Source organism: Sitodiplosis mosellana, unplaced genomic scaffold, assembly GCF_009176505.1.
Source record: "Sitodiplosis mosellana isolate CC-2019 unplaced genomic scaffold, AAFC_SMos_1.0 Smas_scaffold_6197, whole genome shotgun sequence".
Lineage (NCBI taxonomy): Eukaryota > Metazoa > Arthropoda > Insecta > Diptera > Cecidomyiidae > Sitodiplosis > Sitodiplosis mosellana.
Window position 1 is genome coordinate 649,477 of NW_022601438.1, and position 23,185 is coordinate 672,661.

A 23,185-nucleotide genomic window follows, 5' to 3' on the forward strand; every position below is an offset into this window, starting at 1 on the left:
CAGTTTTGTATCGTCGTTTTTTCTTTATCTTTCCTACCCTTTTGATTTCGAGCACACACGTTTTATCTATACGCTAATAAAGATTTTTTTTTCATTCAATTTTGTGTACTATGTGCTACTTAATATTTTAAATCGCTTAAAAGTTAATGCTGCTCATTTCTCGTTATATTTCTTGTTCATTTTGTACAATTTGTTTGTTGTTGTTTACTATAATTAGTTCTTTGCGATTTATTTACCATGAATTAAATGAAGAAGATACAGCGAGTGTGTGTACGTGTGCGTGTGTGAGCGATAAAATGCGTTTGTCTGAAGAGTGTTGTGACGTGAAAGTCAACATTTTCTTTCCTGAACAAAATGAAATATGCTCAATCGGTTTTGAGCGACGGCAATTCAAACCAAGTTCAATGGAAATTCAGTTGAACACTTCATGATGTGACACGTTTGAATTGCATTTTCCGATTGTTTATGACAATGAGTTGTCAATTAGATTATTGGAAGAAAATGAATTGAATGTAATTGCTTACACATTTCCATTTCATTGGCTCTCGAATTATGATCGATGCAAGAAACACACCAGGAGCACACCAGGAGCTTAGCTTGTGTGTGTGTATGTGAACATATAATTTAATATAATTTAGAATGGACAATTATAAAATTTTTGATTTTTGTCTCACGCACACGCGTACACATGTCCACCTCACGAACACATACACAAATTCAAAAGGAAAGAAAATGAATTAGTATGGTTATTTATACAATATTGCACAGCACTTGTGTCTGTTTTGTTTCGCATTTCAAAGAACATCTAAACTGAGTCCACTGCGAACAACGTCTCTTTTACGCTAACAGCAATTCGTACACGAACGAGTCAGTGTGACAGTTGGCGTGAGCGAGATAAAGTTTGACAGCAAACAATTTGGTTATGTCGGTTTAAATGTTCTTTGATCCGTCGTATTTTGGTTTTGTGGTTTTTGTCAAAATTTGCATTGCTGCAAAAGTGAGACATTTTCTGTTCGATTTTCTGTGCTTCGAACACGCATGCAATTATTTAAATGCGTGCGTAAAAAGGTATACAATGAACGAATTAGTTTGGGATCTCAAATGAAACGAGTTTCGGTTTTATTTAGCAATGAAATAGATTGAAATAAAGTAGAATTTTTCTTAGTAGTTTGTGTACTGAAAAGGGGTTTGGCTGCATCCTTTTCGAAGCTTATTGAAATCAGATATGCGCGAAAAAAGCAAACTAAATCAAGTTGAAGAAGCATTTAGGAGTAGAGTGCGTTTTTTGTCTGTCATTCAAATTCACTCTGGACATTTATGTTTGTCGCGCAATTTCTTTTTCTTTATCTTATTTATCAATTTTACTTTAGTTACTTATGATAAAATCTATATTTATGCCTATTTAGTATTGATATTAATCCTAAGTTTATGTCTGATTTGTTTACGTTTTTTTTTGTTCTTTCTTCCTTTCTTTTGTTTTAATTAGATGTACTTTATTTATAGATAATCTGTTTTATTACGAATTCTTGATGTTATTATTATTTTTTCTTCTTATTTTTTTTCATTTTTGAAACAAACCAAAATGTAGATGAAAAAAAATTGCTGTCAAATTGTCCTAAACCCATGAAAAAGACGAACAAAAAACTGAATAAAATAATAGCCGTTAGAAACTACAATGTATGAACTTTGTTTTCCATCTTACATACACCATATGGATTTAAATTCATTTGATTTTTCGAATGTGTATACATGAATTTTCATCTTTCATTCCCTTCGAGAACATAAAACAATAACAGATTGAGATCGTATAGTTTGTAGTGTGTTTTTGTTTTGAATTTTCTCTAACGTTTTAGATTCATTGGAAATTCCAACTATTTTATATGTATGCCATTTTGTTGTGTGTACGTATGTGTTTTTTGGAAAAAAAACTGATTTGGTAAAATAAAAGAGAATGAAATTCGCACGATTTTCCATCTCCGACTCGAAATTTTTTTTTTCATTGAACCAAACATAATTTTGTTTTCTTCATTTTTGTTGTTGTTATTATAAAGATTTAAAAATTAGGATTAATTTAAAGAAAGTGATTTTCCTTTAAAATGTATACGTTTCTAATGGCCAATGATGTCTAATTCGAATTTCATACATGCATATATGAAAAAATTGTGTTTTCCCTTTAGCTAAATAAATAATTCACTGCATTATGTATACTTGCGTGTGTGGCATTATGTATCAATCTTGATCTCTGGCTCTTTCGTTCAATTCTGGTAGCGAATGTCCAATTTAGTTCAAAACAAAATCCAGTTTTCCCTTTTTCTCTCTCATACTCTCAATCAATTCAGTTTCATTCATTTGATTATCATTTTTTTTCCTTTTGATGGCTGAGATGTGTGATATACATTAATACAATTTTATTTTTGATCCTAAAATCTATGGGATCAGCGTTTGTTCGTTCTTCTGTGTTGTATTATTCTGCTTTCATTTTGTATTACGATATCGTAGATTCACTTAAACACACCAGGTTTACTTGGCTAATTATTAACATTCATCACTCTTTTGCACCAACCAATTTCTAATTTATTATCATTATTATTATTATTATTATGATTTGTTGTTGTTGTTGAATGTTTACTCTCTTTTTTACTTTTGAATCGTGTTCAGATTTCTTTAAAAAAAACGAAGTTTTAGGTTAATTTGTTATTTTATTCATGTTAAACTGCTGGCCATACTCTGGAATGGGACAAAAATAGAAAAGAAAATCTTCATCAGATTTGTATTGACAAATTTAAGAGGTAAGAATCTAGATCATGAGGTTGCAAAATTTTCGTTGGAAAACCAATTCATAAAATAGAAACTACGAACGAATGGTAATTTTTTTATCGTTTTCTTTTCTAATTTGTTGGTTGATCACGTTGAAACGAACGAAAAGCGTCAACTCAATAGAATAAAGTCAAAAGTAATGAAAACCAAAATGTAATATCCAGTTTCAATATGTACCTACGTTAATAGTGATGGATTCGTTTCAGGATACCAATACTGTGGCATGTAGCCGCCCATCTGAGGGGGTGGATGCGATTGCGGAGGCGGTTGATGCGTCTGCATTTGTGGAGGCTTGTGGTCAGACCAATGTGGTGGTTTCTGATCCCAAGGTGCTTGAGTTTGTGGACTTAATCCTGTAACAGCCGCAAAATGCAATTGAAAAGAAATCATTAGTTTTTATGAATTGGCATTATTTTACTCAAATTATTTGAATTCATCCACATTCTCATCTTTTGACTTCAATATGTTTTTTTGGTTTCTTCTTCAAATGGAAAATTGGAAAAGAATCGATTACAAACCTGGCGATAATTCGGATACTGGAGTGCTCGATGGTGTTGGACTCTGACCTGGAGGTAGAAAATGAGAAGGTGAACCACTACTTGAACCAGGTGCGCCTAACAAACAAATGATAACAGATCGAGGCATTTAAGACTAAAAAATCAAATTCAAACTTTTCACGTGGATGCTTTGTGATACTCGGTGTGCAACGCGAATCTTTACACTTTATGCGTGAATTTTCGCTGAACCACCACCATCATTGGCATCAAACGCAACTTATTCGTTTCAATTCTCCGTTTTAGCCTGCATTTGAATTATGACGTACTGAGAGTAGTAGCAAAAGAAAAAGTTCTACATACCTGGATGCATTGTTTGATGATTTGGACTGTGAGAACCTGGATTTGGTGTTCCTAACGGCATTCCACCGGCGCTGCTGCCGCCACCGACTCCTGGCCCTTGTGCGGCTTTCATCATTTTCTTGTATTTCGATCGCCGATTTTGAAACCAAATTTTCACCTATTCAAACCGAAGAGAAGCAAATCGAAAATTGGTCTTGTTAAAAATAAAATTGCTTTATGCGTCACAGACGACCAAAATATTAATTCTAATTCTAAAGAAAATTCATGGGGAAAACAAGGAAAATCGTTGTGGAATAAAAAAAATGAACAAAAAAAAACGTTCTATTCAAACATTTGAGACATATGCCCAGTGCATTCATTTTGTAATGCTTAAAAGCGCGCTATCAACATTGCCATCTCATTAAGATGAAAGAGAAGAAACAAGAGCTGAATACAGGCGCGAAACACATAGATGAATAACACAGTCATACGCTCACTCATTTATATTGCAATTCATTAATGCATTGAAATGCGCATTGCAAAAAAAAAACAAGATCATTGTAGTGACTTTTTGCGCGCATTCGCTGTTGTGCACAGTGCGCGAATGATCGCTATCTTTCTCTCACTCACACCCGTGAGCAGCGGTGTGCGTTGGCTTATTGCATTCGGGAAAGAAAAAAAGAAGTATTTGTTACAAGGTCTTATTATAAGTGTCTTGTTTAATTTGCTGTTCGCTGCAGTTGTTTCTCCTGTAACTACATTCTGAATTTACTGTTTGATATCGTTAATTATGAAAAATAATAATCGCCGTCATATTTTTTGCGTTCAACGCGATTTTTTTTTCTTCTTTTCTCATTTTGCGCGCGCGATGTTTGATGAACATCGTATAATATTTATTGATCAATTTCACGACGCTTTTCATCGAAATTTTCATTGAATCAATCCATGGGAATGTAATTTTGTCTGTGGTGTTTGTTGTTGTTGTTGTAGTAATTTTTATCGTAATAAAATAATCGAACTTAATTTTAGCTCCAAATCTGTACATCAATATGTGTCGATCGTGTCTTCGTGCTGATTTCAGAGATGAAACATAATTTTCAATTTATTCAAGATTAGCGATTTGGAAATCAAGCGATCGATGCATGAATCAAAACACCAGAATATCTCGTAACAAAAAAAAGATTGCGAATAAATTGCTATTCACCGGGTTTTCTCGCCCTTTCTCTCTCTCTCTCTCTCTCTCTTTCTGTTCGAACCAACGCACATTTATTATTACTGTTACAATCGAATTCATGATCATCGAAAAACGCAGACACTTTTTTTTATTGCGCTGGCAAATTTCATTATTCATTCATTTTCGAAGAAAATAGATTTATAATTATCGGCATATAGCAAATTAGTTGAAACTGATGCCAAACATTATTGTACACCGCGCGTATTACGGACGAGAAATTGTGTACTTTTTTTTTAGACAAAATCAAAACGATTTTAAAACACGAATCGGGACATAGTGCGGTGCAAACAATAAATGTACGTCGCGCTTACTGTTGTTTCGTCAATTAAAACATGCATTTTTCTTGATAAATTTATCATCGTGAAATCGTTAATTTTTTTTTTCGAGTGTGAACAGCTCTCGCTTGCTCTCTCGGTTTATTCATGTTTGGGTTTTTTTTAGTCGTCATGCATCAATTTGCAACAAGACACTGCATAATAAAGATACACACTCAGAAAAGTACTCATAGTATAGCACAATGCTGTGCTGTGGCGGTGGTGACTCAATCGACTGCAAATCGATATAAAAAAAACAATGTGCGACTGCAAATTAGCCGCCGGCTGTAAACAGAATATTAGCTGCACATTCTTTGTTTGCGTCTCGTGCGCAATTACAATCATTATTACTAATGAATGTATTCGCATTTTTTTCTCTCTCGTCTCTGATTTCCCAACGATTTTTTTTTCTCTCAACATATGAACATGACATGAGCGCAAGGAAATGGATTCCAAAATTCCTCACACTTTGATTCCATTTGTGGCGGCTAATTTTGACTATCGGTTTTTTGCCTATTGATGTCAGCATTTTTAAAATTTTGATTAAGATTAGAGTTTGAAGGAAAAAACAAAGTCGACTGGCTTGTGAACAAAACAAAAAGTTTTACACAGGTGTTTGCCTAGCTGTGTCCATAAGTTAGTTGAAAATTTATCGGTTTTTTTTGCGCCAATTTTAGAATGCACTTTTCCTTCGAAGGGTGAAAAAGAAGGAGAAGAAGAAAAAACTCGCGCGGCGACGCAGTCAAAAGTGTCGAAGATAGTGTGTGTGCGGAAGGCAGAGAGAGATAGAGAGAGATAGAGAGAGAGCGCGTCGAAACCAGAACAAAAATCATGGTGCTAAGCAATGCAAGTGCAAGTGACAATATGTCAAACAGGCTGTTGAATTTAATTACATGTAATCTGCATAATAGACACAATAATAGTATTGCCAGTGCATTTTTCTTTTTACATAATTGTTTTTATTTTTTGCTTCGCTCATTTTATTCGTAGTACTTCTCTTTGCGGTCAAATTATGGCTGTTGGCAAACTGTATTTGTTGCGTCAATTTTTCAATCGCCTCTCAAACAGGATCAAGAGGTGAATAGTTGTTTTTTTTTCTTCTTCTCTGCCGTACAGTTTCTAAGGTTAATTTGCTGTGTCTGTTCTATCTCAGTTATGCATTTTTGTATTGTCATTGATCATTGTCGACGTCGTTGTAGTCGTAATCGCCGCTTGTTAAAATTATGCCATCGATTTTATTGATTTGATATTTTTTTGATCGGCTTTGTTTTATTAGCTTTGAGGCAAGTGGCTTTTCGGATGTAATATATAAAATGCATAGTAATGATTTGCGGTTGAATACATATATTGATTGTTGCCGTATGTTGTGCCGAAACACCTTCTACAGAATTTTCCATCATTTGTGGCCAAGGATTAAAAACAAACTCGAACTCAACAAACACTCGGATCTACTCGGTGCAAAATAAGACAAAACTTGTACGCTAAGAAGTCATATCTACCCCTGGATTTGTGAACATTTAATGTACAGTGCTGTGTACAATGTACATACACTAGTGCACACCGTTTCCACACACAATTCTTCATATTTCATAAATTAACCCTAAGCGGGGGATCACTTGGTTTGTGGGTCGATGAAGAACGCAGGTTGCAATCTAAATTTTATATGCAGTCGCATATTTGGTTCTTATTATTCTCTCTGTGTCTCTTCTTTCAAATCAAAAAAAAAAAATTGCTCGTTTTCTGTCATTTTTGCTATATGTTCACAATTCGAATGAGCCCGAGAAAAAAAACCATTGACGAGCGATCGAATCGTATAATTTAAACATTGACCTGCCCTACCCACTCCAATATATGTAAATTATGCTCATGCGTTGGTAATATGAATGAGTGAACATAAGCAAAAAAAAAAACTAACAATAAGAAGATCAGAACGAAACCAAAACTGAGACAAGGATGAATTTTCATATCGTAATTATGAAGCAATGGCAATCCACCATCGGAGCTTATGATATAGATAGTGTGTCTGAAATATCTCCGATTAATTACACGATATTTCAATTGAAACATCAATCGGTTAAGTCAATGCAAACGAATTCCTTTTTTGGCGACGAACAAACAGCGCGCAACTACAACAAGAAACCGTAGCAAAATACTAACAACAACAGCAAGAACAAAAAAGAAAAAAAATGAAAATTTTCTCTAGATACTTCAATGCGCGCAATGGTAGACTGACTTACTTGGTAAGTAGTTTTTTTTTTCTTCTCTGTTCATATCTCGACAATGTTTTTTTTTTCAGCCGTTGTTGTAAAGCAAGCGCAATGAAAAGCAATAGTCTTTGATGATTATTCTTTCTGTTGACGTTCGTTTCCAGCGAAACAAATGACTTATTTATTGAATTTAACGCTTGGTTAAGTGCATACAATATTTGTTTTATATGCGTAATGTTTCACATATGATTCGATCGGCTGTGTGACTATCATCCACAAGCACACCGCATACCGCACGCACACACACACACACACACACACACGTACAACAGTTCATTACGTTTTCATTTTATAGTCATTCAAGCATTAAGCATAATGCTAATCAACGAAACGGTGTTCGCCTTAAAAGCCAAATATCGCACATGCAGAAGCGCACGCAGAAAAAAAAATCAGTTTTTGGATGGCTGTTAAATTGATGCAATTTTTATGCACTATTTTTATGCCACTTTTTTCGCTCCACAATCATCTTGTTCGGATTGATGAAAAAAAGGTCAGATCGTTGGTTGATTCATTCAATTCTAATTTCGTTAATGGTGATAAATAAATCTGATAAAAGTAACAAGAATTTCACAAAATGTCAAAAAAAATGTTCTTCCAAATATAATTTTTAATTTGATAAAGTTTCCGATTTCATGCATTTCTACTGATAGGGTAAGAACAAATCTCCGCCATTCTCAATCTGGTAACTGGCATAGAAACGTAGCTATATTGTTTTTTCCCTGGCCCACGCAAATACAATAACAATTTATTAAATGCGGAAAGAGTTTTTTTTTCGTCGAGCTATTGAGCTGATCGTGTGTACGTTGTGAATAATGTGTCGTTTGAGCTGATGATTAACGCTGAGTGTGGTTGTTGTTTCGTCGATTTTGTCGTTTTGGTCTCGTTGGTCGAATGTTTATTTATGTTTTTTTTTTCTCTCTATTGACTTCTTTCAAATTGCTACTTCAACCAAAAAACTGCCTCGTTTTTTCGAGGGTATTTTCTCCATCTCTTTCTCTGTTGTCTCTTGATGTTGTATCAACTCTGTATCGTCGCGCATTGTTTACCTAGTCTCTTTTTTTCCACGCATACACGGCATAATTATTGTTTCGAATTGAATTTGGTCGTTCTCTCTCTCTCTCTCTCTCTCTCTATATATATATATAGATATATATGTATCTCATAAGTCAGAGCTCAATAAAATTGTATTAAATCATTCAAACGCACAGGCTCATCGCACTAAGCATTCAGCAATTTATGACCAACACAAACAAAAAATGACATGATGAATATATGAAAAGTATGCGTGTGCGACACAAAGTCATCGAGAGGAAATGAGACAAGCGACGCTAACATCGTCCACGGTACAAAAGCAAATGAGGAGCATAGAATGAGACTATAGCGGAAAAAAACAACAACAACAACGAAACGTACACACGAGCAGTAGAGAGTCGAAAGAAAAAAAAAAGTTGTGCTACGAATGCGAACACATAACACAAAACGAAATAATAGTTGATGGGTAACAGCAATTATGGATTCAGTCAGGCATTGAATTTTGTGTGCGTTTTTCTCCTTACGTTTTCTATGTGTACAAAGTCACATCATTGTGTCTCATAAATCGCGTCGATTTTCAGTTTCGCCTATGTGGATTTGGTTCTTGAATTTTGTCTTCCTCTTCGGTTAAAGTAAATAAAATGAAATAAAATAGTATGGAAAAAAGTTGGATACGATGCGCACGATAGCGTAAGAAAAAGAGCCGAAGTTGCGGGCGAGAGAAAGAGACGATCAAACGAATATATATGTATACATGTGTACAAGTCATAGCATAGAACAGGCCCCAAAAAGAAAAATCTCGCTGCTTACGAGCATGCAATTATTAGAGTCCAGTACACAGAACCACACAAACAACAACAATGACAAATCAAATAGTGGCGCATTTTTTTCCTCTTTCGCATGGCGTTTTTTTCTCTGTTCTTTTTTTCTTCTTCTGGGTTTGCTTCTCTAGCAGAATTTCAGTCAGCCAACCTTGTCGCGAGCAATTATTACACATACAATTTCTCTTATGTTTCGAAAATGAACACAAAAAACCATTTTTTTATGTGTGTGCGCTGCTGCGGTTTGTTTCGTGCTTTTTATTATTATTATTTTCCTTCAGAGTGCGCCCGTTTCAGTGCAAAGCCGCGTTTGAAGTTTTTCTATTTTTTTTTTATTTAGACGTTCATTTGGATATACTTTGTAGAACTAAACTAAAAAAACATAAATAAACTTGTATTTGTTGGAAAACGACAATTTTATCATATTTTGCTGTTGTTGTCGCACGGTGTTCGCTGTTACTTTTGTTGTTGCTGTTGCTATTGCTGTTGTGGTTGTCGGTAATGATTTGTTATTATTTCAAGAGCGCAGTGTATTGGTCAGTATTGAAATGAGAGACCGCACAAAGATTACAATGCAAATGCACGGAGGCAGTCAGTGGCGTACAGAGCTGTTATAGGCACTGCAAAAGTGCGGGCACTTGAATCGGTGCGGCACTGAGCTCTTTTTGAAAGTATAATTCTTGAGTATTTTTGAAAATTTTCAAAGCTAGTGTTTTAAAGAAATTATGTGATTTTATATTGCTGAAAAAAATATGAAATTATAAATTATCGAAATTTATTTTTTATGATTGTGCGGCACTCAAAATTTAAGTGCCGGCACCGATTGGGTGCCTATAACAGCTCTGGTCGCGTAACTAGAGGGGGGTTTTGGGGTTCAAACCCCCCAAAATGAAATCGTCCGTGAAATTTTATCGGCTATTAACCAGTCGCTTAGTTTCGGACATTTTGGCTGACTAAAAATGATTATCTCGGACGAAATAGACGACAGTAGTTAACTTGAGTTACGTTCGCCTGATACTTATTCTTCAGTCAATATGTCCAAAATTAAACGACTGTTCGAGAAATGACTGAAGACAACTATTTTCATACAAGATTCCGAAAACACATTTGACTATATGTGTATTAAATCAATTTTAATTGATTTAAGCATTCTGGAAACCGAAGTCAAAGAATACGTTTGTAAATTTTTGTCTAGTTTAGTACGATTTTCGTATGTTTTAGGGTGATTTTAGTTCCATCCACAAAAATCATCACTTCGAATAATCTCAGAAAGTCTCCCTTGTATTTTTATACTTCTAAAAAATTGAAAACCTCCCCGAAAAAAAATTCTAGTTACGCCACTGGAGGCAGTGATCATTGCTCTTCCTCAAAAAAGAGATGTTTTTCTATTTGATTATAATTTAAACGAATGACAAGTTATACACATATCCATATGAAGAAGTACATAACATGAACGCAATGAAAATATCAACTTCACATACAACATTATTACTCTGTTGAGTGATTGCTGAATGATTTATCAGCCAAGTTTATGATACAACATTTGATCGGTATTTTTCACGCTTAAGGACCGCTCCTCTACCGCCCGAAATGAATGAAGAAACAGGAAAAGACAAAAGGAGAACAAACCACAAACGGAAAGTGAATAAAAGAGAAACATGCGCGCACACACAACACAAAATCCATGAACTGAAACTGCATAAAAGCGGCTGTATGTGACCTCAACGCCGACTGAGTACTTATAAAATTATTAACCAAAAACTAAACATCCACAAAGAGGATAGAGAGGCGAAACAAAAAATACACCATTGTTCTCATCACATTATATTTAAATATCATTTTTTGATTACGTTCATATTTTTTGCATCATTTTTCGATCAAGTGGCATTGTGTTGTTGTAGAATTTGTTGCTGCTTTTTTCTGTCTGTGTGACATTCAAACAATGAAAAATTGTTCGCTTTGAACATTGTCATATTTTGTTGAATTCGTTGGTAAAAACCATAAACTCGAGAGAGAAAAAGACAAAGAAAAAACAAGTGTCTCCAAATTGTTAAGCATTGTTTCGACGGCGGAAAGCACGTGAAAAAGAAGCGAATACACAAAAAGGTCAATCATTTGGAGAAGAACAAAAAAAAATAACAACAATAACGAAGAAATAGTTGTTGGATGTTGCTTAGATTCCTTTTTCGACACATGTATGGTCGCATCAAAGTATGATTTTAGATTCAAATAAACCGTGTATTTGCTTCATTCCACATTGAGATGCATCTGATAGAAGAATAGAAAAACCAACAGTCGTCTGATTGAGTTGTCGCCACATTCTTGACAATTATTGATCAAATGATGTCAAAATCGATTTTCGATGGGTAAATTGGTAATATTGATGGAATAATCGTATTTTGCAACACGATCGAAATCTCTCAAAAGAGATCACAACGTTCGAACTGTACGCCGACAACAATGCAATGTAATGATCTTCTGAGAAAGAGCCATCCACCATAAGATCTATTGTGTGTATGCGTACGCACCCACATCGATCTATTGCACCAAAAAAAAAGAAGCGGCGAATGCATTTTGTTCATGTGCATGTGCGCATATTTCCGTTGATGCAAAAACAACAGAAAAAAATATTCAAGCGACAAATGCAATTTTCCATTTGCCTTTTGGTCTCTTAATGATAATCTATGAAATTTGTCTACTTCGTTTATTTTATATTTTATGGATGGGTATTTCTATTCGTGTGGTGGATTGAGGGTCTATCTTTGTATGCTCATTTGGCGTGATGTATGCGTTCGGCCTCTTGATATTCACATAATTCGGTTTCGATGCAGTTGTTCTTGTTGTTGGCGAAAGGTATTTTTCCCAGAGCCTCATGACAATGTTATTTACGTTACTGTTGCACTCGGATTGGATGGGGTACTGAAGAGTTGAAATTTTTTAAGACAAAGAACCAAAAAAAAAAACATGCACACACACATACATATTGACAGAGCGTACAATACAAGCGATGCAGTGCTTGTAGTTTTTCATACCGACCTTATATACAATGGGCAATGTGTGTTTTTCGTCATGCAAGACTTATCATGCGAGAAATATGCACTATGCCTTTTTTTATACACACGTACACATCACATATTTTCATCTGAATACTTTTTTTTTCTTTCTATCCCGGCTTTTTTTACGTTCAATTCTGTTATTCAATGAATTAAACACGACGAGAAAAAAAAATACACAACGATATTCTGAACTTTTCGTCGTTTATTTGTTTTTACTTTGTATTCTTCTTTGCGTCGAAATTTTATTGTTGTTTCGAAGATTTTTTTTGTCTGTATTCATTTCATCTGTTTTAGAGTCTTCTCTCTGTCTCTCATCGTTTAAATGTCCCATTTGTTCATCGTCAACGCTGAACGAAGCAAGCAAGCACCGAATAAACGCATACACCAAAATTGGATGCGATAGCACGCTTGAGCAAAAGCGATAGAAAGAGACTGCGACGGTGCACAGTTTGACTTATTTGAGTTACCGCGCGCACACCGGATCGTTTCGCTCAACGATCGCATAATCGAAATAACTGAGCATGAATAAAACGAAAAGCCAGATAGAAAAGAAACATATATCGATTGTTCTGTGCTATGTTATGCATCTCGTCGTCGTCGTCGTCGTCATCGTTATCGGCGTCGATTGTTCGTGTCCGATTTTCTGCTCTTGCATTACAAATGGGCGCGCATAAAATCATCGATTTGATAAAATCGTGTCGCACATCAAATAAAATACGCCATCCGTCATTGGGTTGCCGGTTTGAGTGAGAATTTATGGCATCGACCAAAAGTTGCATACAATTGACATAATTTTTTCGGGATCTTGGATATGTTTATTATTCGACCACTCTTCGATCAATATCAACGACAATGTTTCACGGGCCGTGCGCGGTGATTCGCGAATCCGCTTAGTTTGTTGTGATGAGTGTACGTATGTTCCATTCTGTTTTGCTCTTTTGTTTTACGCAATGTGAAATTTGTTGTGATAATGAACAATTCACGGTTTTCAAACCAAATTGTAACATTGTGTGTGTGTGTGTGTGTGTGTGTTTACGGAAAGCTTTCTTGTGCTTTGTTGACAATTCAATAAGATACCAAAAAACAACTTATCTCGATGACGGATGCAATGCGGGCACAACGGAATGCACGACAACAATAACGAAAACGCATTGAATACAATCGAATTATTAAAACTGACGATTAAACAAAGACAAAGGCTTTTTTTCTCGCTGTTGACAATTGGTATTCGTTATTAGCACTACATGGAATGTAGTATACATGGAATATAGGCTATTGTATTTGTTTTTTTTTTCTCGAGAAAATTTTAAGACTCTTTAGGTCATTTTTTTGGACCGAAAATTAATTCTTTTTTCTATCCAAAGTTCTAATTTGAAATAAAGCAATTACGCCTAATTACAAAAATATAATAATGTCATGTTCATGTAATTCATGTTTGAGATAACTCAAAAAAAAAAAATTTCATAATATATTAATTCTCAATGTGAAATAATGTACAATCCACGTACCCAAAACCCATTTCTAAGAGATTACAATATAATATATATAGAATTATAATTTTATTCAATTGATTGATTTATTATTATTTATAATATCAATCTTATTAATAATTTTTGTTTTATCGGTACTTGAACTTTCATTTTTCCCTTCTTGACTGAATTACGTTAATTAACAATTTCCACCTTAGATTTTAACATCTTCAGAAAAAATAGAATCCGAATCGAACATACTTGATATTTATTCTAATAATTTTCATAAAATAAAGAAATGTATGCTTCGATTGAAACTACATTCCATGTAGTGCTTCGATGAATAATTTGATGGGAACATCAAATTATTTTAAACACGCAATGGTAAATAACATAAAGAACGTTTTTTTCTCATTCCATATATATATGTATATATATATATTTACGTGGTTAGGTTTTGTCTTCGCTTTTGTGTGGGTGCAGCAGTTCTCAGTGAATCACACAATATACAGCCGAGCCAATGAGTACGAATTGCCCGCGAAAGGAAGAAGAAATCGTTTGGAAACAACGGATTCTTTGTGAGATGCTATCCACTCTTTGATTATTATGTAATCAGAGTGATGTGAGTTTAGTAGCGATGATAACAATTTCATGCACTAATTACTAACCTTCGTAAACGACTCAACTCGAAAAATTTGCACCAGTGCGCTCCTCCTGCAACGGTACACAAAAAAAAAACACACAGAGAGAAACTTCTGCTGTTTGGTTCGATTATTTTCAAACAATCGCGTATATTTACTCTGATTTCGAAAAATCATAACTATACATGTATTTTCGACGGATTTTTTTTGCGTTCGATACACGATGTGTGCGTTGCGCGAACGTAATTTTCCATTAGTGGTTTGTTGTTGTGTGTGCGAGAGTCGCCTAAAACTGATTGGAAATTGGAATCAATGGATAATTTAGCGAATCAAGCGCACAACGTGTCTTGCGCAAATTAAATGTACATCAAGCAATCAAAAAAGAGAGAAAGGTGTCTCATTCGATTGGCTTCGATTGGTTTACTCGATAACATTAGGCCGCTATAGTTGTCTACATCTTTTTTTTTTCTTTTTCGTATAGATTTTCCATCGGCACATATTTATGATCCAAATAAGAAAAAAAAGCAAAAATGATTGTGAATACAGCGAGTGCTAGGTGTATAATAATAAGCCTTGTTCAGAAATTTATTTTTTGTGTTCACGTTGTCTTTCTCACTCTCTCTCTCTTTCGTCTAAAACGGATGGAGAAAGAGAGAGAAATGGTGTGATGGTGAATTGATTCTTTTCTCTCGTTCGCTTGCAACTGTGTATGTGAATATGTAGGTGCAGGCTGTAGCAGTAGGTACATATAAATCATCGTCAACAATGTTTATTAGTCATGTCAATCGACAAAACCCACTATATGAATTTGCTTTTATTTATGCATGTGCTCTTTTCATCTCATTCCCTCTCGCAATATCTCTCCATTTTCTCTTCTGTTTTAGTTTCAATAGCGGAAATATCATAAATATTCAGCTGTGTCCAACGATTGGTACATGTGCTCATGCATCCACAACCAATGTTTGATACACACAGAGAAAAGAAATGTGAGGAAAAAATAAAAAAAAATGACACTACAATCTTGATATAGTCGTATAAAATGGCTGCTGCTCATTTTTTTCTTCAGTTGAATCGCTTTGCAATTTTTAAAATAGAAAATATACCGTTTTCTAATTGTATTAGATTAGATTTATTGGCGTTAGATCTTTTGGTTACATTCATATTTTAAAATTGTTCATGATATGATTTTCACATTTTAAATGATTTTAATTATTAATTATAATTAATTTTGTATTATTGATTATCCTATTTGCACCCCAAATCACATAATTTCATCCTATTTGTGCTATGTACAAATTTTCACAGTCACCACCAGAAACACATAATTTTTGTCCATATCGGAAATCCAAAACGGTGTTCCATGCCGATAATTATATGGTAAACAGACAAAAGTGCATTAGAAAACAAATCATTGTTTTCAGACGAAAATGAAAAAACTATTTCATTTGAAAAATACATGGATGATGTCGTTTTTTACGTGTACTGTTGCTGCTGCTGCTATTTTCGACGTCGGCTACTTTTCACGCAATGATTTATTGGTTTATAAAATGACACATCACATCATTCAGAAAGCATTCCATTCGATTATTCAGCACTAAATCGAACAAGAGAGGTGCGGAAGCTCAGGAATAGTGTGCAAATAATATCATTCAATCACAGTAACAGCAGCAGCGACAGCAGCCAACAATAAATCTGAGCCGATTGAATGAGAGCGAATGATAGACGTTGGTGCATTTCAAAAATAAAATGGCATGAGAAAAACGCCGAAGAGATGAACAACAGAAGAGGAAAAAAAAAAAACATGAATGCAGAAACACTTTTACCTCAAGGTAAACTTGAAAAAAAAGTCCATTGTTCTATGGTTCGTTTTGGCTGAACGATTGGGTGCGATAAAGATTAAATAAAATGCTCATATTTTTCATTTTGAAGACGAATGTGCTGCCAACGACACCAAATCCTTTTTGAATGAAATGTGTAAAATTGTGGAAAAAAAAATCCCGCAAAGGCTAGTGGAAAGTGGCAAAAAAACGGTCCATTCTGAAGCAGGTTCAATGTTGTTGAAACATGAACAGTTTGGTAATCAAACGTCTTTTCTTTGGCAACTTACTTCATTTGCACTACAAAATACGTTCGCATCGAATTGCACGAGATAATCAAGCGATAGAAATTGTGAATATTCAATTAGAATGAATGCGAATCAGTTCATAGTTTGCCAAACGAACTCGACTGTTTTGTTTTGGTTTTTTTTTCTCTTCAAAACAAAACGAAGCCCGATGAGCATCTCTGCCTAACGAACAGATGACATTCGGCGGGTCGCGATTAGCGGAGAAACAACATGGTTAGATTGATTCCTGATGGTTAAGAAATGCATGCGTACTGCTGCTGCAGCAGCAGCGAGAGTGATCGAGTAAACGAGACAGTACGATTGCTCACAATTAGCACTGCTTTGATCACTCTCAGTGCTGGTCGATTGGTCTGAATGTTGGCTTTGTGGCAAAAACGCATAAAAATGCTGTATTTATTTTGTATGGCATGGATTTTAAGCGAAGTTGCGTGAAAATTACAATAAAATCTTGTCTTTTTTCTTTGATGTGCACCGCGCACAATGCAATGTGTTGTGTCGCACAAACTATTCGCTCAAAACCAAAGCAGCAAAACGCATACAGAAAAAAGGCACACATACATACATTACATGTATATATAAGTAAATGACAATGAAACGTACGGTATTTTTCAATCTTTTTTTGCTTTTTTGCTTTTTTTCTTTGCTTTTCTTTGACTTCTTTCAGTTCGCGCGTTCCCTTATACTTTTCAAAGACTTTCATTTATTTCATTTTATTTTTTCAAGAGAAAACAGCATAAATGAGTAAGAGAAGAAAAAGGGCAGCGAATGCAGGCAAACAACAGGCCGACGTTTTCGTACGGCATAAAATGCAAGCTATGTTACATGCAGCCCATGATCGCATAATATTCACATTGACGTATACACACAGAAAGAGATGAAAGCACAAACGGACTCGCTCAAAGATCGGTGCATCTCTAAACGCGCGCATACGATATGTAAGAGCGATGACGATGTGTTTTGGCCATGCTCTCACTTTGCAAAGCCTTTAATGAGTGAATCTATATGTATTGCAACAGTTCGTATGCTTAGGACGAAAATGCAATCCATTCGATTTATATCGAAAACAAGAGAGAGGAAAAGAGAGAGAGAGAGAGAGCACGCGAGAATGTGTGTATGTGTGTCTGACTTTTGGATTTGGAACTGGCGGTTTAGTTAGAGAGCCGAATGTGGCTGGAATACTTTGTTTTTCTCGCCAGTCAATGCGACATCAATGACGACGTGCACAAAACGTTTCATTGTTGCACACATCAAAATGCGCGCGACTATTCATTTTATCTGGACCGAAGAATGTCCTTTTTGGAATTCACTGCTCACGGGCAATTCTTTGCGTTGCTCTCGAGTATTTCGAATCTCTTGTCGTCGTTTTTTCTCTTAGTCGCTTACTTCTTTCATTTCTTTGCTGTATATTCATGCACTTTCGTTGCCATCAGTCCGTGTCTGCACCATCCACAGCGAATAAGATAAATATAAGAAAATTAATGATCAAGTACTTGGATAGCAAAACCACACTCTATACCAACCGATCGCTACTTCAAAACATAAGGTCAATAGCTACATACGATGATGTTGTAGGTGACTTGCACTTGTGCCACTCAATGTCGATGTTTTTTCGGATAGATTTCCTCAGAAAAAAAGACATTGCACCGTTCGCGAATGAGTAATATCGCCCCGTTTTCTTTGCCATAAGAAAATCCGAAATATGTTTACATCAATAAAAATTCCAAATACTTTCGGCCTAAGTTTATCAGCCAAAAAAAAAAACTGCGAAATTCATGCAACAACAGCAGTAGTAGTAGTAAGGCAGCTCCATACTAATCGCAAAATTGGGCAATTTATATTATAGCAATATTACGTGCCTAAAAACAAACACTTCAAAATGAACCTCACTCTCTCGCACACACCTAATGAAACGACAACGTATTCATTTGTGCGCGAACGCCAAGGCGATATTACATAAGCGTGGGTCAAGTCATTTTGATTGCAATCAAATGCAGGGTTAAAGTGGAATTCCGAAATTCAATGGTACTTTTTTCGCGTTCTCTCCCTCTTTCTCTATCTCTCCCTCTGTGTGTGTATTACGTTGCCTGAGCACATGCAACCAAAAACCGTGTTTGGTGTAAGTAAAAACACTTGAATAATGTACTCGGACTATTGCGTCCACTTGTATCCAAAGAAGACACGAAATTCGTTTTTTTTCTGTACAGTTCATCCGTATTGTACTCTTTTCGTCGCCTTTGCTTGTAGATTTCGGACGAATCATGTGTATGTGTGTGCATGTGTAGTTGGGGTTTTTTTCTCTTTCGTTTGCCTTCATTAAAAATGAATCAGATTCCATTAATGTAAAAAATTCCAAACGAAAGAATTTCGAATCAAAATAACGTCAAAAAAGAAGGAAATTTCTTGCTTGTCGTTTTGTATGATTGCCCAGATACAAAGAACTCAGCTCGAAGAGTACCTTCAGCTGTTGAAATTATTACAAAGGAGAGGAGAAAAAAACGCACACATGCCAGCAATTGAAAGGCTGGATGACGAAAAAAACGACAACAACACATAATCAACATATGAGAGAGAGAGAGAGAGAGATGCAAAGAGAGACATACAACACATTTCGACATGGTAAAATATTCACTTTATGTGATACAAACTCACTTAATTGTAATAAAATACAGCACGATTATCAAAAATGACAATGGCTGTGTGAATAATATCATGTATGCACAAGCTCACAACTGTCTCGTTTCCCTATCGCCTGATACATATATATAAATGCCAAAATTTATCAATATTTAATATCTCATTTTTATTTTAGGCGCTTTTTTCTTTCTCTTTCGCTTCGTTGTCCAACAACGTAATTCGATTTGTCTGAACGGAAGGGGTTAAATTTGGTAGCCGTTTAGTTTATAATGATTTCCGAATTGCTTGACTTCCATCACTTTAACTCAATTTTTTAATTCAATTGGGTTCGGTTTTTTAATCTTTTTTTTCTCGGGTGGTTAAAATTTTATGAAGCCAGATATTAAAGTGTGCGTAACTAATAAAAGGATTAAAGATTGAAATTGATTATGATAATCTAGACTTTATTTTGAATGGTAGAGCAGTAGTTCTGTTTTTTTCCACGGCAATTACCATGACATAGGACATTTCTGCTCAAAAATTATATGCATTTTGATGAGTATTGTGTTGAAACTTGAACGCATCTTCAATCGATTCAAAAGAAATGCATTCAAATTGAAATTCTATTCCATGCATTTTTTGGCGTTTTATTTGTAATTTTTTCCGTGAAAATATAGACAAAAAAAAGTCGAGAAACTATAAGGTTATAATATTGGATATTATGTCCTCATGACGGTTGTGACAATTAATTGGGAGAACAATAAAACAAGTATTGGCCGCCAATGGAAAAAGTGTCGCACATAGCATATATCGAGGGAGTCATATAACAAGTAGAAAAATGGGTAGATTGCGAGAATGGATTGCATGTGTACTTGCGACACAATTACAATAATTTCCACATTATTCATGTTATTTTCAATGTGTAAATAATTCAATGGGTGAAAAAAAAACCATCAACCATACAACGAATTATAAAAAAAGGATTGAAAATTGACAATGAACATTGTTGGGCATGTTAGTTGCTCTCTTTTGTGAAGTTCAATGGTCAAAGAATAAGACAACAATTCGGAAAAAATTACAAATGAATACACATATAAATACAATCAAACGAACAAATGTGATATGGAGTCGGACTACGGCCAATTTTGTATCAATAGTGAGAATACGTTCATTTTTTGAATGGGGCAAAAATTACAATTGATTTCCCTTTCGATTCCCTGGATATTCGATTCATTTTGGAATTGATGGCGCCCGTGAATTTGTTATTTTCTTTCATTTGCTTCATCGCTGTGCACATGGCGATGTTCCAGGAATAATAAAAAAAACCGATCGTGCACCATCGGCACCGATAATTCGTTTAATTTGCTTTGATGAATAATCAAGTGATATATCTAAAGTTAAAGTGATGATCGAAAACTAATGCTTATATTTTTTCGGAAACTTTATCGCGCAATTTTAAAAGAGACTAATTGAACCGTAGTGTGATACATACAGAATAATGGATTCTAGAAATTGAAAAATTCATCATGAGATAACTATTAATTCGAAGGAATAATTATAAACAGTGACACGAGGTCTGCACAATGTGTCTTTCCGTTCGGTAACATATTAATTTCCATCTTCAAAAAGAATACAAGATCAATAACCAAAAAAAAATATGTGTCAAAAGAATGCAGCGCTATCGCTTCACTACTGTGAGTATCAAAGAGTGGAAATTGGAATTGAATTATTGAATAGTGTAATTGCTTTTCTTACTGGTATTTGAAGGGTTCACCATGAGCATTTCACACAATGATTATAAATTCATATTGACTAAATTTAGTTGGCTCCAAATGTATTTTTATTTGAATGAAAGAGAAAACAACGACAACGAAATTGTAAGACACACATGTATGAAGAAGATGTTGACCAAATCCAATGGAGCGAAATTAATAATAACGGCCAGTATGTGTAATTATTTTAATGTTATTCTTTAGCATGTGTCACATACAATTAACAGACACCTTTTTTAGGCGAAATTAAATTGGTTTCTTATCACGCAGTGCGATTCATAATGCAGAACATATTAGAACCAGTGCAAAGACATATTGATTAACCAATTAGTGGCCAAAATGAATAAGTTAATCTGACACAATGCGCTCCCATTCGGCTACCATTAATTATATGCTCTTTATTATTATTGTGGAATTGTGGATCTTTTGCTGTTGAAGCATTGCGGGCATCGTCGTCGTTGTCGTCGTCAGCGGTGGCGTACAGCTGTTGTCATCCCCAATCAAAACATACATCTAAAGACTGTATCTCGACAACCGAACAAAGTTATAATAATGAAATCAAAATATAAAAAATGAGATCGCAGCCGTCGCGCGTCGACCACAACAAAGCAAGTGGTTTCATAACACACATTCTTAACTGAAAATAAATTATATGTAATATACCACTCAAACAAACTGCTTACTAAATAGGTAACAACTAGCAATTATCATTATCAACAAGTAGCATTATTGCACTCTCTGCCACATGGTTAAATCGCAATAACAACAACAACAAAAATGAACCCACGAATAATGCTACACACAATCGCAACGCGTTGAAGCACACAAACGAATTATTATTAAGGAGTCAACAAGAGAAAAATAACCACCAAACACGTAGGAAACACAAAAATGCGGCATCGAGTGAGAGTTGATCGAGAACACGGTTGCCTCCTTGCAAAAATACAAGAACAGAAAAAATGGGCAGCAGAAAAAAAAAAACACTGGAAAGAATGCCTATAAGAAACTATAAGCCCATCTCGTGGTCGATCTTCAATGCCTGCGTCTAAATGAATCTTTTTAAGTAACCATGATTGTTCACGATGCTACTTTTTTCGCTTCATTTTAATTCTTCATTTACTCGCGAAGATGCACAAAAATTTGGTTGTTCATTTTCACATAGTTTCCAGCGCTTTTTTCCCTCATGCACCACTGTATCAATACCACAGCTCAGATAGAAAAAAAAGTCTCAGTTTAAATTTTTAACGCGCTTGTGCTTTTTTGTTCCAAGGCAATGCGAACGCATGTATACATATAGTGTGCAATCGACAACCTCTGAATTTTACTGATGAAAAGTCATCAAAATACACAATGCCACATATAAACACCGCATACAACCCGCCAAGGCGAATGCTTGAAAACAAATTAGTATGAAATAAATAAAAATATCAAAAACCAAAATCGCCGATAACAAAAATAATTATTATTAACATCAATATGCAACACAAATGCGTTATGAAAACTTCAGCCGAATGAAGAAAAAAAAACACACAGTGTTGGCATGTTAGTTGGAAATGGAAAGAACAGATGAAAGAAAATGAATCGTATAAGCAGCATATATGAAAGATTTGGTGTTGGTTTGTTAAAACGACTCAGTGTGTGTATTTTCCGTGAAAATATCAACGAGAGTGAGTTAAGAAGTTTCTTTCTGTCTCTGGATTTGGCGAGCACACACGTTTCTCAAAATGATCGGTGGGCGTCAAATGGCATAGAGAGAGAGAGAGAGAGAGAGAGAGAGAGAAAGATAAAAAGCAAGATCAAGAGCGAAAAACATCCTTCTTGTTATCTCACCAAAAATATCACATTTATAGCTCATATACTTCGGTACTTTAATACGTTTAGGCTCTTTGCTCTCGCACTACGAACGAAAAGGAAAAAAATTCATCGTGGTTGTGGTGTGTGTCTCTCTTTTTTGATTTGTCTTGTCTGCAGAGCAAAACCTATGCGAATATATACGAAGAGCAAATGCGACGCACTCTATTATCATTTTTATATTCATGCATGTGGCTTTAATCATCATCGACTGTGGACCTGACGAGATCCGAAACGATATTGAAACTGAACTACCAAAACGGCTGACTGACTGACTGAACCATGAGCATTAGGGTGTTTTTGCCATCAAATAATCAAGAAATGGTAGTTCTGGATT

The 23,185-nt window shown here is 35.0% G+C and overlaps 1 protein-coding gene across 3 annotated transcripts in view; it reads right to left on the bottom strand.

Annotated features, from left to right (window-relative positions):
• Positions 1 to 1,466: 1,466 nt before the first annotated feature.
• Positions 1,467 to 23,185, bottom strand: part of LOC129577499 (homeotic protein distal-less) — a 67,143-nt gene continuing 45,424 nt past the window's right edge. Inside the window, exons 4-7 of one of the 3 annotated variants that reach the window (XM_055464710.1) lie at positions 3,675 to 3,831; positions 3,336 to 3,383; positions 2,999 to 3,170; positions 1,467 to 2,727 (exon numbers count right to left, since the gene is read on the bottom strand). In XM_055464710.1, coding sequence (XP_055320685.1) covers positions 2,709 to 2,727; positions 2,999 to 3,170; positions 3,336 to 3,383; positions 3,675 to 3,831 — 396 coding nt within the window. In that variant the 3' untranslated portion in view covers positions 1,467 to 2,708. Of the gene's footprint in view, positions 2,728 to 2,994; positions 3,171 to 3,335; positions 3,432 to 3,674; positions 3,832 to 23,185 lie in introns of all 3 variants that reach the window. The other 2 variants (XM_055464708.1, XM_055464709.1) reach the window with 2 other exon arrangements.